This window comes from Octopus sinensis, linkage group LG26 (assembly GCF_006345805.1).
Source record: "Octopus sinensis linkage group LG26, ASM634580v1, whole genome shotgun sequence".
In the NCBI taxonomy this organism is placed as follows: domain Eukaryota; kingdom Metazoa; phylum Mollusca; class Cephalopoda; order Octopoda; family Octopodidae; genus Octopus; species Octopus sinensis.
Window position 1 is genome coordinate 9,994,734 of NC_043022.1, and position 17,016 is coordinate 10,011,749.

The 17,016-nt window shown below is 36.4% G+C and overlaps 2 protein-coding genes across 3 annotated transcripts in view; one reads left to right on the forward strand and one right to left on the reverse strand.

The window, feature by feature from the left end:
- The window catches only part of LOC115224668 (methionine adenosyltransferase 2 subunit beta-like), a 44,798-nt gene extending 43,422 nt beyond the window's left edge, over positions 1-1,376 (forward strand). The window contains exon 12 of the mRNA XM_036513694.1: positions 564-1,376. Coding sequence (XP_036369587.1) covers positions 564-663 — 100 coding nt within the window. The 3' untranslated portion in view covers positions 664-1,376. The remainder of the gene's footprint in view (positions 1-563) is intronic.
- Positions 1,377-8,763: 7,387 nt separating this feature from the next.
- Positions 8,764-17,016, reverse strand: part of LOC115224778 (methionine adenosyltransferase 2 subunit beta) — a 49,082-nt gene continuing 40,829 nt past the window's right edge. For both annotated transcript variants that reach the window (XM_029795688.2, XM_036513692.1), the window contains exons 9-12: positions 15,852-15,947; positions 13,997-14,125; positions 11,398-11,507; positions 8,764-9,157 (exon numbers count right to left, since the gene is read on the reverse strand). In XM_029795688.2, the coding sequence (XP_029651548.1) occupies positions 9,058-9,157; positions 11,398-11,507; positions 13,997-14,125; positions 15,852-15,947 (435 nt within the window). In that variant the 3' untranslated portion in view covers positions 8,764-9,057. The remainder of the gene's footprint in view (positions 9,158-11,397; positions 11,508-13,996; positions 14,126-15,851; positions 15,948-17,016) is intronic.

A 17,016-nucleotide genomic window follows, 5' to 3' on the forward strand; every position in this document is an offset into this window, starting at 1 on the left:
TAATAAAACTTATAGCTTGATAAGACCCATCAAGCCAAGTGAACTCACAGTCATGGCAAATATTGGTTCACGCAAACTGACACCCATGCAGTGGCATGTAAAAGCACCTGTTACGCTCTTAGAGTTGTTGGCATTAGGAAGGGCATCCAGCTGTAGAAATCATGCCAAATCAGACTAGAGTCTGGTGCAGCTCCTCAGCTCACCAGTCCTGGTCAGACCATCCAACCCATGCCAGCATGGACAATGGATGTTAAATGATGATGATGACAGTATGTTGGAAAATATATCGGGTGAAATATACAAGGAGGTTCTGAAAAGTTCCTGGATTTGGGTGAAAGAAAATACAGGAGGATCAGTTAATTATGATTTTATTCAACATATTCCCTTCCCAGATTCACACATATATTGCAGTGGTCCTTTAGTTTTTCAAAGCCCTGTAAAAGAACTTGGAATGTTTGGCCTGCAACCAGACCTTTTGCAATACCCTTAAAGCTAGAAACTTTTCATCACCTCCTCATAAAAACATGATATAAACACATAAATTGTTTTATTTCTATTTTTAGCAAGGAAGTCCCAGAGTTCAAGTTCCATAATGTATCTGCTGCTATAAGAGATTGGCAAAGTAAAGAAAATAAAAATGGAAAGATCTTGCCTGAATTCTAATAACATGAGTCCTTTAAAGAGAAAGGAAATAAAGTTATATTGATTGTGTATTAATTAATATAAATGAACTAAAACTTGCTGCTACTTTAGAAACAATCTTTCAGGGTACTTTAATATTATATATTTTGGGGGTAATTTTGTTTGTATTCTGTGAAGAGTCAATGGTACACATGGCCAAGATGTACAAAGTCATTTGTATACAAGTCACCTGTGTATATGAATGGCCATTAATAAAAGATCATTTTTAAAAGCAGACATGAGCAACCTGCAGCCACCAGAGCCTTCTGTATGGCATGGCTAATGAAAAATTATTGCTCAGAAAAGGTTGCCCATATCAGATAAAAAGGTTATTTGAGTTCAAAGCGATTTGTGTATTAGCGGATTCAAACACAGAATCTATTTTGTAGAAGGTCATTTATCGTTTGTGTTTTATCTTTCACTTGTTTCAGTCATTCGACTGTGGCCATACTGGGGCACCGCCTTGAATTTTTAGTCAAATGAATTGACCCAAGTACTCTTTTTTTAAGCCCAGTACTTATTTTATCAATCTCTTTTGCACAAAAGCTATGTTACAGGAATGCAAATGCACCAACAACAGTTGTCAAGTGGTGGTGGTGGTGGTGGGGGACAAACACAGACAGAAAGACACACACACATATATATATATAAAATTAAATAAGGGTAGAAATCGATATTAATCAATTAAAACCAGTGGCCTAGCATATTTTTTTTTTAAATCTGAAGATTAAAAATTTTATACATACAAAATTTAGAGGAATGACCACTAATAGTGGACAGCTTGTATGCTAGATATAGACGTCAAACTCGCCATTTACCACAAAGAATGTGTTCTCAAGAAAAAATTCAGCAAGATTTTTCGTGGTAAATGGCGAGTTTGACATCTATATCTAGCATACAGGCTATCCACTATTAGTGGTCATTCCTCTAAATTTTGCATATATATATATATATATAATGGGCTTCTTTCAGCTTCCATCTATCAAAACCACTCACAAAGCTTTGGTCAGCCCAAGGCTATAGTAGAAGACACTTAACCAAGGTGCCATGCTGTGGGACTGAACCTGGAACCATGTGGTTGAGAAGCAAGCTTCTTACCACACAGCTACCCTTGCACCTATTCATATATAACATTATTTATATACAAGATAACTTGCACAAAAGGTCATTTATAAAAAAGACATTTGTGCCATATATAAGATTATAATTTCATATTATAATCAAAATTAATTGTTTGTACGGTAACTTGTATATGGAATCATTTGTCCAGAGGGTCACTTATATTCAAAGTTATATGGAATTATACTTGAGGATTTACAGTATGTAGTGTTATGTTTTACAAGGAACAGATGGGTTTCTCATTTTACATAGCTTAACCTGCACAAGTTAATGTGTGAAAAATAGAAAAAAGGAATTTTGAAAGAAGTTTATATAAAACTAGTTTTTAGACATCAAATGGCTAAGGGGGTCGACCAGAATAAGATAGCAATCAAAGGGGTTTGTAAGTAATAAATGGTTGAGAATCCTTGCTACAGAGGGTCATTGGTATTTTAATTTGTTGTTTTTCAATCTTTTGGGTTTTGTCATGAATTAAAATAATTAAATGAGTAAATAGCTTCTGTTGTTGATTCATATTTCAAGCAATAATTAATATTGCTGCAATTTCAAGCAATAATTAATATTGCTGCAATTGGCTTTAACCCTTTAGCATTTAAACTGGCCATATCCGGTCCAAATGTTCTGTCTGTTTTATGTTCAAACTGGCCAGATCCAGCCTCGAGAGCTCTACCCTACAATGTCGTTCTAAAAATAAATGATCATATCTTCAAAATCTTGAAGCTACAGGATAATACGTGATTTAAAAAAAAAAATATGTAGATATATAAGCATTACATTTGATAAATCAATCTAAATGCTAAAGGGTTGAACTGATGCATATCTCGTGATGAACACTGCAGTGTTGTGACTTGGAGTAAATCCATGTTGAGTAAGATGTACACAATGCTAATTTGGACTAATATTGCTTCTGTTGTAATAATGAACAACACTTACATATGTGGAGGCGCAATGGCCCAGTGGTTAGGGCAGCGGACTCGCGGTCGTAGTATCGCGGTTTCGATTCCCAGACCGGGTGTTGTGAGTGTTTATTGAGCGAAAACACCTAAAGCTCCACAAGGCTCCGGCAGGGGGGGGGGGCGATCCCTGCTGTACTCTTTCGCCACAACTTTCTCTCACTCTTTCTTCTGTCGGCCTGCTCACTTAGCCAGCGGGGTGGCGTCATTTGAAGGCTAAAACAATGCGAAGCGCATTGTGACCAGCGATGTGTAGCAACATCTGATAGCCTGGTCGGTCATGGTGATCACATACATATGTATCTACTCCACTACATCCATCTGTCTGTCTTTCCTCCTGACTATTGTATTATATTCTTATTCTATCCTTACTCTCTATTCAAAACTGGACTGCTATCCATAATCGACCCAATGGCTTGTGGGTCCCAGGACATCAACAGGAATTTCAACTGAACATTGTCTCAAACTCCAAATTCCACCTGATCAACCAGGCATAATCTGAGATCAGCCTGGCAAGTAAACACATGCTGAGGAACATCAAGAATGACATGAGGAGAGCCACGAACCACTCCCTATAGTGTAGCACCAACGAGGTGATTTCATGGTTTAATACCAGCATGGGGAGAGGCAGAGCAAGGTTCACCCAGTTTGACATAGTTGATTTTTACCCATCTATATTGAAAGGGTTACTGGTCAAGGCACTTTCCTTCACCTGGGGCTTCACTGACATTAGCAACAGGGACACAGATGCCATTATGCAAATCAGGAAAACACTGCTGTTCAATAAAGGTTCAACTAGAGTCAAATAAACTGACCCTATCAGCTCTTTTGATGTAGTGATTGGAGCCTATGACAGCTCTAGTGTATGTGACCTCATCAGGTTGTATATCCTCAATACTCTTAAGAAGGAATTCCCCCGCTGTCCTTTTCGGTCTCTACAGAGACAACACTCTGGTTATCTCTAAAGGAGGCAACAAGCACACCCGAGACAGGCATAGGAGAGATCTGATTAACACTGTTGGCTCCATGGGAATGAAAATTACTATTGAGACCAACTTCACCACCGTGGACTTCTTAGACATCACACTCGACTTGGGCTCCAGTACGTACAAGCCTTACAATAAACCAAACGAGAGGCTGACACATCAACACAGCTTCCTTCTACCCACCCATCGTGTTCAAAAACCAAGTGAAGGGTGATGACAAGAGGATCACAAGCCTTTCCTCTAGCCAAGAGATTTTTAATGCAGCAGCCCCCTGCCACAATGAAGCACTAGCTGTTGGGGGATTTAGGAATAGCATTGCCTACATAAAGGACTCTATAAATACAACAGGTTACCATTTGGCTTAAAAGTCACACCAGAGATTTTTCGGCAAATTATGGATGCTTATTCTTTGTAAACCTAGTACTTATCCTATTGGTCTCTTTTGCAGAACCACTAAGTTATGGAAATGTAAACACACCAACATCAGTTGTCAAGTGATGGTGGGAAGACAAACACAGACACACACACAAATACATACATACATATATATATATATTAATGTATATATATATATAGAAAATAGTAAAAAGTGAAAAAACTACAGAAGGCTTGTTTTAAAAGGTTAAAAAATATATATTTGAGTCATTATGTCAGAAGAATGTTATAAATTTTTTTCATACAATGACATAGTTTTTGAAGAAACAACTTGCACATGCAAGTGCTACCAGTCAAAATATATATATATATATTAATTTGTATATATATATATGTATGTATGTATATTATTGTATATATATATATATATATCACGTGATCACGTGACCAACCAGGCTATCAGATGTTGCTATCTCAATGCACTTCGCATTGGTTTAGCCTTCAAATGATGCCACCCCACTGGCTAAGCGAGCAGGCCGACAGAAGAAAGAGTGAGAGAAAGAGGGGGGAAAGAGTACAGCAGGGATCACCACCCCCTGCCGGAGCCTCGTGGAGCTTTAGGTGTTTTCGCTCAATAAACACTCACAATGCCTGGTCTGGGAATCGAAACTGCGATCATAGAATCACGAGTCCGCTGCTCTAACCGCTGGGCCATTGTGCCTCCACTATGTGTGTGTGGGTGTACATATATATATATATATGACAGGCTTCTATATCCTGTAACTCTATTCGCTGAATAGTTATGCATGACTTAACATTAAGAATACTGGGAAGGACAGAAATGAGAAATTCTTTGGCAATGGATATAATTTTTCCTCTCCTATCAATCACATTTGATCGTTATGCCAATCCTCTCATGACCTCATTTCTAACAGACACGGATTCTGCTTTTTTTTGCTTTTGTGTTTTATTTTCTCAAAATAGTCAGGAATTAATGTACTTTTAGTACAAAGACTGACAAAGTAAAAGTAGTAAAAGACAAGGTAAGTCATCATAATTTCTTTTACCTTTTAATTTGTTTCAGTCATTAGACAGCGGCTATGCTGGGGCACTGCCTCGAAGAAAATTTTAGTCAAATGAATCGACTCCAGGACCCATTTTTTAAAAATCTTTTTGCTGAATGGGGACATAAACACATTAACACTGGTTGTCAAGTGGTGGTGGTGGTAGTTGGAGGGGGGGGGACAAACACAAACACAGACCACATAGATATATTTTTATACATTTATATAATGGGCTACTTTGTTTGTTCCTTCTCGAGCCATGCCTGGCTCATAAGAGCCGGTTTCCCGGTTTCCTTGGTGTATAGGTTCCTCACCTGGACGGGACACCGCAGGTGAGCTGCAAGATGCAGGAGGAAAGAGTGAGAGAAAGTTGTGGTGAAAGAGTCAGCAGAAGTTCGCCATTACCTTCTCCTGGAACCGCGTGGAGCTTAGGTGTTTCGCTCATAAACACACAGATCGCCAAGTCTGAGATTCGAACGAGCGATCCCTCGACTGCAAGTCCGCTGCTCTAACCACTAGACCATGTGCCTCCACAATGGGCTTCTTTCAGTTTTCATCACTCACAAGGATTTGGTTGGCCCAACACTATAGTAGAAGATATTTGCCCAAGGTGCCACACAGTGGGACTGAATTCGGAACCATATGGTTTGGAAGTAAGCTTTTTACCATACAGCCACTGATTGCAATATTAATTTTTTTACCTCATTTATCAAGCTGTTCAACATGGTTTAGTAACTGTGTTTGATGCGACTGACATTTGAATGAGCGCTCACATTTAGAAGACAGAGAGAAACTTAGAGGAGATAATTAACATCACAGTAATTTACTCTAAATAACCAATACCTACTGAATATCATCATCATCATCATCGTTTAACGTCCACTTTCCATGCTAGCATGGGTTGGACAGTTCGACTGGGGTCTGGGAAGCCAGGAGGCTGCAGCAGGCCCAGTCTGATCTGGCAGTGTTTCTACAGCTGGATGCCCTTCCTAACGCGAACCACTCCGTGAGTGTAGTGGGTGCTTTTTACGTGCCAGGCGAGGCTGGCAACGGCCACGATCAGTTGGTGCTTTTTACGTGCCACCGGCACGGAGGCCAGTCAGGGCTGCGCTGGCAACGGCCAGGTTTGGATGGTTCTTTTACGTGCCACTGGCACTGGCATCACAACTACAATTTCTATTGATTTTTGAACGATTTTGATTTCGATTCCGATTTCACTTGCCTCAACAGGTCTTTTTACATAAACCAACACTGGAATAGTCTTATGATGTACCCAGTGTTTTATCTTTAATTTCCACTAACATGTATTTTTTAATAAGTGGACATAAAGAAAACAAAATCTCACTCCTGGTAATTACACAATCACTGGAGGTTCTTGGGTTTTTTTAAAGGATACAGTTTTTCAGGCAAACATATGGAACATCTTTTTGACCCATTAACCCTTTAGTGTTCTCATTATTCTGCCAAAATTAATGCCTTTTCATCCTCATTGTTTTGAACTAATCATGCATTATCTTGTAGCTATGAGATTTTGATGAGGTAGCTGTTAATTTTTAAGATGATATTGTAGGGTTGGTGTGAGAGACCAGATATGGCCAGTTTGAACATAAAACAAGCAGAATACTTTTGGCTGGATATGGCCAGTTTAAATGCTAAAGGGTTAATATAGGTTTCATCTTAAAAAGCATCGTCCATTTGATGTTGTAGCTGATCCAATATAATGCTTGGTCTCTGTCTAACCATTACCATGGTTCGCTGACACCTGTACTTCATAAACAGCAGCAGTTGTATTGCATGCTTGTCCTAGAATACATTTAGATTTATCTCTGCATGTGCATCCAGGATAAGTCTGAGTCACCAATTGTTTATCAATATAGACCTTTGCATTGGGTGTGGGCATGAATATGTGATTTTAACTGTATGGCAATTTAATATGTTTTTATACCTATGGTTGCTGGGAAAGTGATAATCTAATAAGTGTAATAATCTCGTATTTATATTTGTGCTAACATTTAGGGAGGAGGGTAGGACAAACCAACCACTTTACAGTGAGTACTGGATGCTTTTCTCATGCCGCCAGCACTATTGCAGGCACCATGCAGCTTTCAAACCAACAAAACCTGAGGGTGAGGGCTTAATGCTAGCACTTGAGGGTTAATGTATAAGAGGTAGGGCAAAGCAGGTTCTTGTAGTAGGAGAGCTAGTTGGCAACTCCTATTTAGGAGAGAATGAGAAACAAATCAGTAGTAACTGCAAATAAGATAAATAGAGATGATGAGGTATCCTGCTTGAAATAACCATCAACAACAAAAGTCATTTACATATTTAATTATTTTAATCCATAGAAACAAAACCCAAAGTTTGGAAAAACCAAGTTAGAATATAAATGCTCTTCTTTAAAATGGTGAATTTGTATACAAATAACTTAGTGTATGAGGGTGTGCTGAAAAGTTTCTGGCTTTCAGTAAAAGAAAATACAGGATGTCAGTTAATCATCATTTTACAGTTCTATATTTAAGAGATGAGGAATTATGCACATTATTTACATTTGACAGATATTTGTCCTCGTCTTCTTTGTAGTTAACACAACATTTCAGCTGATATATCCTCCAGCCTTCATCAGATGTCTTGGGGAAATTTCAAACCTGGGTTCTCATTCTTAAGGTATTTTTTCGATGTTGTTATTATTATTATTATTATTATTATTATTATTCAGGTCACACCTTGGAATTGAACTCGGAATCTTGGGGTTAGCAGCCCATGCTCTTAACCACTACGCCATATGCCCATGATTCCGAATTCAATTCCAAGCAGTGACCTGAATAATAATAATAATACTAATACTAATAATAATAATAATAATAATAATAATAATAAAATAATAATAATAATAATAATAATGATAATGATGATAATAATAATAAAATTATAATAATAATATCGAAAAAATACCTTAGGAATGAGAACCCAGTTTGAAATTTCCCCAAGACACCTGATGAAGGCTGGATGCTATATCAGCTGAAATGCTGTGTTAACAACAAACAAGATGAGAACAATTATCCGTCAAATGTAAATAATGTATAATTATGTATTTTATTCAACATATTCCCCTCTCAGATTCACACATGTGTTACAGTGGTTCTTCAGCTTTTCTGAGCTCTGTAAAAGAACTCAGAAGGCTGGGCCTCCAACCAGGCCCTTCACGATACACTCACAGGCAGGAACTTTTCAGCACCTCCTCATACAAGTGACCATCTATAAAGAAACGGCTAAATAAAAGTTACCTTGAATACAAATAATTACATATTATATTTTATATAATATAAAATTGTAATTTTAATTTTAATATAAATGACCTTTTTATAAATGACCCTTTATCAGGCATGGGCAAGCTTTTATGAGAAGCAAGCAACAGGAGATATGGCACATCATGAGATGGGCCCATACTACTAAAAAATTTGAAATATTTTTTTCATTAGCCATGCCATTCAGAAGGTTCTGCTCACTGCAGATTCCTCGTGTCTGCTTTTATAAAGGATATAAGTGACCTTTGCATAAATACCATTTAAATAAATGATTTTTTAGAAAATAACCTTGTAAACAAATAACTGGCACATCTTGGCCATGTATACCACCGAATCTCCCCAAAATACAAGGGGTTGATGAAAAGTTCTTGGCCTTATAAAACGCCTTGGAAGGTTAGGTCTCCAACCAGGCTTTTCCCAGTAATCTTAAAGCCGGGAACTTTTCCACACACCCTCATATATAATACAAAGAACCCTGAAAAATTGCTTCTAATGAAGCACCAGGTTTCATTTCATTAATATTCATCAGTGCATCATCAATATATCTTTATTTCCTTCCTCTTTAAAGGACTTATTAGAATTCAGACAAGAACTTTCCAGCCTTCATTTGTTTAGTTTGCCAATCCTTAACAGCAGCGGATACATTATGGAACTTGAATTCTGGGAATTCCTTGCTAAAAATAGAAATAAAACAATTATATATACTTATATCATGATTATATATTTTATGATACAGCTGTCATCATGTTGTGCATTTTATTACAACAAAGAAGAAGCTTCTCTAGAATGTCTGAATTTTACCAAATTTGAAAGAAAAACCATAACTTAGTTAAATTGATACCAAACCTAAATAAAAGACAAAATACTTACTGTATTGATTGTGAAGAAGGTGGAAAGTAATACCAGGTATCCCCTAAAAGATAACTGGTTACTGGAGACTACATCAGTATTCTGGGGACAGCTAAGGGATCACTGTCCATAGAGTATGTGATTCTTCATGAATTAGCTAACACCAAAAGTGTTGACTGCTAATTTCAGAGGGTTCAGTTTATAGATGATGAGAGTAGGGGTCCTCTAATTTCATGGTACCCTGATTGTACCCAGGAGGTACTTTCTCATATTTGTGAGGGTAGGTTGCCATTGTCTGTGCGTTTCTCTTTTTTTTTTACTAAATTTTTTACTTTCAATATACTACACTAAATACAATCTCCATTTCCTTATTAAATGTTTGTATATCCCACCTCCCAGATTTTTTTTATTTTCTTTTGTAACTGCCTCTGTATAACACCATCTTGTATTGTATCTATGGATTCTTGTGGCCAGATAGAATCATCAGAGCATCAGAAACAAAAATTCCTCATAATATTAAATCTGACCAAAAGGCAGCAAGCTGGCAGAATCATTCACATGCCAGACAAAATGCTTAGCATCATTTTGTCCATCTTCCCATTCTGATTTCAAATTCTGTTAAGGTCAACTTTGCCATTCATCCTTTCAAGGCGGATAAGATGTATTCAATTGCCCCTTCCTTTCAAAAGATTACTACCCTTGTGATAAAATTTGAAACAATTATTATTATCATTATTATTATTATTAATATTATTATTATTATTAATATTATTATTATTAATATTATTATTATTATTATTATTGAGTGAGAGAACAGTGCATGCGATTAAAATGACACTGGGGTACAAATATACAAAGCCCAGTATACCCATCATAACTATCCTTCTGATAAGGGTACGCTAGGCACATGCATCACAACCATATGTGCGCAACACATGGTGGTCTCATATCAAGATAAACAGTGCATGACCTTGCTGGTGGGACCCAGTTAGAATTTTCTTCGGGTCGAGTAGCCCATCCCACTCAAAAGGTCCCTGAATAAGGGTTGTTTAAGAATGTTGAACAAAACACCCATGTTTCCAAAGGCGAATTATCTAAACCCCAAAGAATTTCTTTCAACACATGGCAATGATGCTCCCCCACTACTTCTTCTCGTGATCAGAGATGCACATATCGTCAGCCACTAAGGGACATGCTCAACTAGTTATGGTCAAGCAACTGACAAGCAAATCTGTAGTATTGAGCAGAATATTTGCTGTAGCCCATCATTATTATTATTATTATCATTATCATTATTATGGTGGGTAGCTGATAGAATCATTAGTACATTGGACAAAATGCTGAGCAGTATTTTATCAGTCATTACATTCTGTGACCAAATTCTGCCATGGTTGATTTTGCCTTTCATCTTTTAAGGGCCAATAAATTTAAGTACCAGTTAAACACTGAGGGGGGATGTAATCAAATGTCACCCTTTTCCAAATTTCAGGTCCTGTGCCTACATTAGAATGATGATGATGATGATGATGATGATGATGATGATGATGATGATGATGATGATGATGATCATCTCATCATCATCATCATCATCATCATCATCATATCATCATCATCATCATCATCATCATCATCATCTCATCATCATCATCATCATCATCATCATCATCATCATCATCATCATCATCATCATCATCATCATCACATCATCATCATCATCATCATCATCTCATCATCATCATCATCATCATCATCATCATCATCATCATCATCATCATCATCATCATCATCATCATCATCATCATCATCATCATCATCATCATCATCATCACATCATCATCATCATCATCATCATCATCATCATCATCATCATCATCATCATCATCATCATCATCATCATCATCATCATCATCATCATCATCATCATCATCATCATCATCATCATCATCATCATCATCATCATCATCATCATCATCATTATTATTATTATTATTATTGAATATGACTGTGTTGGGTGTTATGAAAAGATGAAAAAGACAAATTCATGTCAAAAAAAGAATATACTTACCGAAATTTTGCTGTGGATAATGCTGCAAAATACGGCCTTTTGGCAGGTAATTTGAGTTCTTCTGATGACATTGGAACTAACAATGAAGTATCAAGGTTGAAGATTTCAGCCTGAAATTAGTGAAAGATAAATCTTTTACTCAATAATACATCAACTAAACCTTCAAGGTAAAAACAAAAGCCATTCATCACAAGGCATTATTAAATGATACATTATTCCATCTATCTATCTGTCTCTATAATATAAGCATTGGCTCAGTGGTTAGAGCATCGAGCTTACAATCACGAGGTTGTGAGTTCGAATCCTGGACCGGGCTGAATGTTGTGTTCTTGAGCAAGACACTTTATTTCACGTTGCTCCAGTTCACTCAGCTGTAGAAATGGGTTGCGACGTCAGAGGTGCCAAGCTGTATCAGCCTTTGCTTTTCCCTTGGATAACATCTGTGGTGTGGAGAGGGAAGGCTGGTATGCATGGGTGACTGCTGGTCTTCCATAAACAACCTTGCCCGGACTTGTGCCTTGGAGGGTAACTTTCTAGGTGCAATCCCATGGTCACTCATGACCGAAGGGGGTCTCATATATCATATCATATATATATATATATATTATATATATATATATATACAAATTAGAAAAAAAACATCTTTTACCAATTCAAAATGAACAATTAAATTACACCATCTAGAAAATTACATAAATAGAAATATTAAAATTAAAATAACAATAAAATACCGATGATTAAGTAAATTGCAAAAAAATAATAAAAACGTATATAATTGGTAGAATTAATTAATTCTTTTATTATTCTAGTTTATTTTTAACCTGATGAGTGGCTATATTTATATCGAAGTGATTTTACTACTACTATTAATTTTTTTACTATAATCATTTCTTAAATATAGTCACGAAACATGTGTCGTTATTCTACCAATTATATACGTTTTTATTATTTTTTTTGCAATTTACTTAATCATCGGTATTTTATTGTTATTTTAATATTTCTATTTATGCAATTTTCTAAATGGTGTAATTAAATTGTTCATTTTGAATTGGTAAAAGGTGGTTTTTTTCTAATTTTTATATATATATATTATATTGTGTGAAATTTGATTGAGCATTTCTAAATTGAATTTTTTCCCTGTAAGTTAGGATTAATATTCCCTCAAATAATTATATGTATATATATATATATATATATATATATATATATATATGAGGGCGTGCTGAAAAGTTCCTGGCTTTGGGTAAAAGAAAATACAGGAGAATCAGTTAATTAGGATTTTATTCAACATATTCCCTTCTCAGGTTCACACACTTATTGCAGCGGTCCTTCAGTTTTCTAAGCCTTATCAAAGAACTAGGAAGGTTGAGCCTCCACCCAGGCCTTTTGCAAAACCCTTAAAGTCAGGAACTTTTCAAATACCATGAGACATTCTAATATAATAATTTAATGTCCATTTCCCACGTGTATATATAGGCTATGTATAAAATTATTAGTATGAATAAAATAACTTTGTTTTCTACATGTGTGTGTGTGTATGTACATACACAACAGGCTTTCACACATTTTCCATTTACCAAATTCACTCCCAAGACAATGGTTAACCCAGGGCTGCAGTAGAAGACATTTACCCAGGGTGCAATGCAGTAGGACTCAACCTGGATCCGTCTGGCTTCAAAGTGAGATTTTTAGCCACAGACCATGTCTACACCAATCTGAAAATTATTTTAAGAAGATTAATCAAAAATTTAAAACCTCACACGAAACATGAACACAAAGTAGGTGTGGTATAAAGCAGAACCTTTATGGAGAGTTTAATTGGAAGAGCAGAAAAAGTGTTGTGCCTTTACCAACTGTGCCATATCAAAAAAGTTTATATATAAAATGTATTTACAAAGGGAGAAAAAACACAAGCGCTCGCACGCGCACACACACACATGCGCATCATATTTTATTTTTAAAGGACATAGTTAAGAGTGACTAAGAAACTTTACCATAGCTGCTTTCATGTATAGTTTTTGGTTCATCTTGTGGATGGCGGATAGTGGAAGTGAAGTAGGTGTGGTATAATAGTGTGTGGAGGCGCAATGGCCCAGTGGTTAGGGCAGCGGACTCGCGGTCGTAGGATCGCGGTTTCAATTCCCAGACCGGGCATTGTGAGTGTTTATTGAGCGAAAACACCTAAAGCTCCACGAGGCTCCGGCAGGGATGGTGGTGATCCCTGCTGTACTCTTTCACCACAACTTTCTCTCACTCTTACTTCCTGTTTCTGTTGTACCTGTATTTCAAAGGGCCGGCCTTGTCACTCTCTGTGTCACGCTGAATATCCCCGAGAACTACGTTAAGGGTACACGTGTCTGTGGAGTGCTCAGTCACTTGCACGTTAATTTCATGAGCAGGCTGTTCCAGTGATCGGATCAACTGGAACCCTCATCGTCGTAACCGACGGAGTGCTTCCAAAAAAAAAATAATAGTGTATTTAAGCAGTATATGAAGAAACATCTTTATGAAGAGTTCAGTTGGGAGAGCAGAACAAAGTATTGTGCCTACACCAACAGTACCATATTAGAATGTTTTTAAATAAAATGTGGCAACTTACAATCTTCACACCAAATGTGTATTTGTTGAAAGCCTCTGGTCCTACAATATGGTAGATTCCTGAACAGTTTTTCTCCATCAGCTCAAGTGTGGCCCTACACAAATCATCATTGTAAACTGGACACTGGATCTATGAACAAATGGACATATAAATAAGCAAATAGATGTTTTATAGGATGCATAACCGATAAAGTTTTATCTTTATATTTTCATACTTTTTAATGGTTTTATTTTTTCTACATTTAACCCTTTTGTATTTAAACTAGCCATACCAGACCCAAATATTCTACATGTTTTATGTTCAAACTGGCCAGATCTAACCTCTCACACCTACCATACAATGACATTCTAAAAATATACTGTCACATCATTGAAATCTAGAAATAGCAAGATAATGCATGATTAATTCAAACCAAGTAGAATAATTAAGCTTTAAGCTCAACAGAGTTCAAATTCCACCAAGGTTGACTTTGCCTTTCATCCTTTCAGGGTCAATAAAACAAGTAGTAGTTGAGTACTGGGGTCAAGGTAATTGACCTACCACTCTCACCCAAAAATTGCTGGCCTTGTGCCAAATTTTGAAATCATTATTATTATTTATTTAAGGCAGCAAACTGGCAGAGTCATTGGCATGCCAGGCAAAGCGTTTGGTGGCATTTTGTCCATCTTCATGCTCTGAGTTCAAATTCCACTGAGCTTGACTTTGCCTTTCATCCTTTCGGGGTCAATAAAATAAGTAACAGTTTCATCCTTTCGGAGTTGATAAATTAAGTACCAGTGATACACTGGGGTCGATGTAATCGACTAGTCCCCTCCCCAACAATTTCAGGCCTTGTGTCTATAGTAGAAAGGATTATTATTATTATTATCATTTATGTAAGGCAGCAAGCTGGGAGGATCATTAGCATGCCAGGCAAAATATTTAGTTGCATTTCGTCCATCACCATGCTCTGAGTTCAAATTCCGCTGAGGTCGACTTTGCCTTTCATCCTTTCAGGATAGATAAAATAAGTAACAGTTGAGTAATGGAGGGGTGATGGTGGTGGAGGATCATTTGATCTACCCCCTCCACCAAAATTGCTGGCCTTGAAAATTATCATAAATATTTTTATTATTATTATTGTTGTTGCTGTTGTTGTTTTTATTATTATTATTGTTGTTGTTGTTGTTTTTATTATTATTATTATTATGATTATGATTATCATTATTATTATTATTATTATCCAAAGAGTTGATAATTCATTAAACAACATCAAGTCCATTACAACCATTAAATTTCAACAACAAATAAAAAACAGAAAAATAAAAAACAAATATATATGGGTACAGAAGTGGCTGTGTGGTAAGTAGCTTGCTTACCAACCACATGGTTCCATTTCTGTCCCACTGTGTGGCATCTTGGGTTAGTGTCTTCTATTATAGCCTCAGGCCGACCAAAGCTTTCTGAGTGTGGATTTGATGGAAACTTAAAGAAGCCCATCGTATGTGTGTGTGTGTGTGTGTGTGTGTGTGTGTGTGTGTGTGTGTGTGTGTGTGTGTGTGTGTGTATGATTGTGTGTCTGTGTTTGTCTTTGTCTCCCTACAATTGCTTCACAACTGATGTGGGTGTGTTTACATCCCTGTAACTTAGCAGTTCAACAAAAGAAACCAATAGGATAAGTACTAGGCTTACAAAGAATAAGTCCTGGGGTTGATTTGTTTGACTAAAGGCATTGCTCCAGCATGGCTGCAGTCAAATGACTGAGGCAGATAAAAGAATAAAAGAATAAGATAATTCTAATCAAGTCTAATTTATAAATTAACAAATGAAAACTTTAAAAAATAAGAAGTTTAAAATGAAGAATATGGAATCTTACTTCATCTGTAAGCAGCGTCATCTTATTTCCACCCAGAAGATTCCCTATAACTTGGTACACAAAGTTCCTTTTTTTGCTATCATGTCCAAACACACCCTGGAAAAGTCAAATCAAATCACATTAAGCACTCACCACAAACAACAACATAAATAAATGTTTGCTCAATTTTGCGAGAAATAATTGTAAAACCTCCCTTAAATCACACAAACTTCTTTCTTAAAGCAAGAAAGACACATTGAATAGTAATCCTAGATAGATAGATAGATAGATAGATAGATAGATAGATAGATAGAGGGATAGACAGACAGACAGACAGACAGCCAGATAGAGAGATAGATAGATAGACAGACATACAGATAGAGAGATAGATAGAGAGACAGACAGACAGACAGACAGACAGACACATAGAGAGATAGATAGATAGATAGACAAACAGATAGAGAGATCGATAGATAGACAGACAGACAGATAGAGAGATAGATAGATAGACAGATAGACAGATAGAGAGATAGACAGATAGAGAGATAGATAGATAGATAGATAGACAGACAGATAGAGAGATAGATAGATAGATAGATAGACAGATAGATAGATGATAGATAGATAGATAGATAGATAGATAGATAGACAGATAGATAGATAGATAGACAGATAGATAGATAGATAGATAGATAGATAGATAGATAGATAGATAGATAGATAGATAGATAGATAGATAGATAGATAGACAGATAGATAGATAGATAGATAGATAGATGATAGATAGATAGATGTGTATGTGTGTGTGTATATATATATATTATCATCACCCATCATTTTAAATCCGGGTTTCTTCCCATTAACTGGGATGGCCGGATTTACCTCAATGCCATAGCAACTGCCCTCACACCATCTTGCTAAATAGATGTGTATATATATATGTGTGTGTGTGTGTGTATATTTAAAGTTAATCCAAACGTGAAAACACAAAGAGAAAACACAACAACGCCAGGACGTGGAACAAATATAGTATTACTGGACGCTCAGTTTAACATTTTGAGCATAGCTCTTTGTCAGAAATATAGGAAAAGGAAAGATCCAAAGAAGGGAAAACGGAGGAAAAAAAATCGCCAACGGTACACACGCGGTCACATTTTGAATATATGTATGTATATATGTATATATA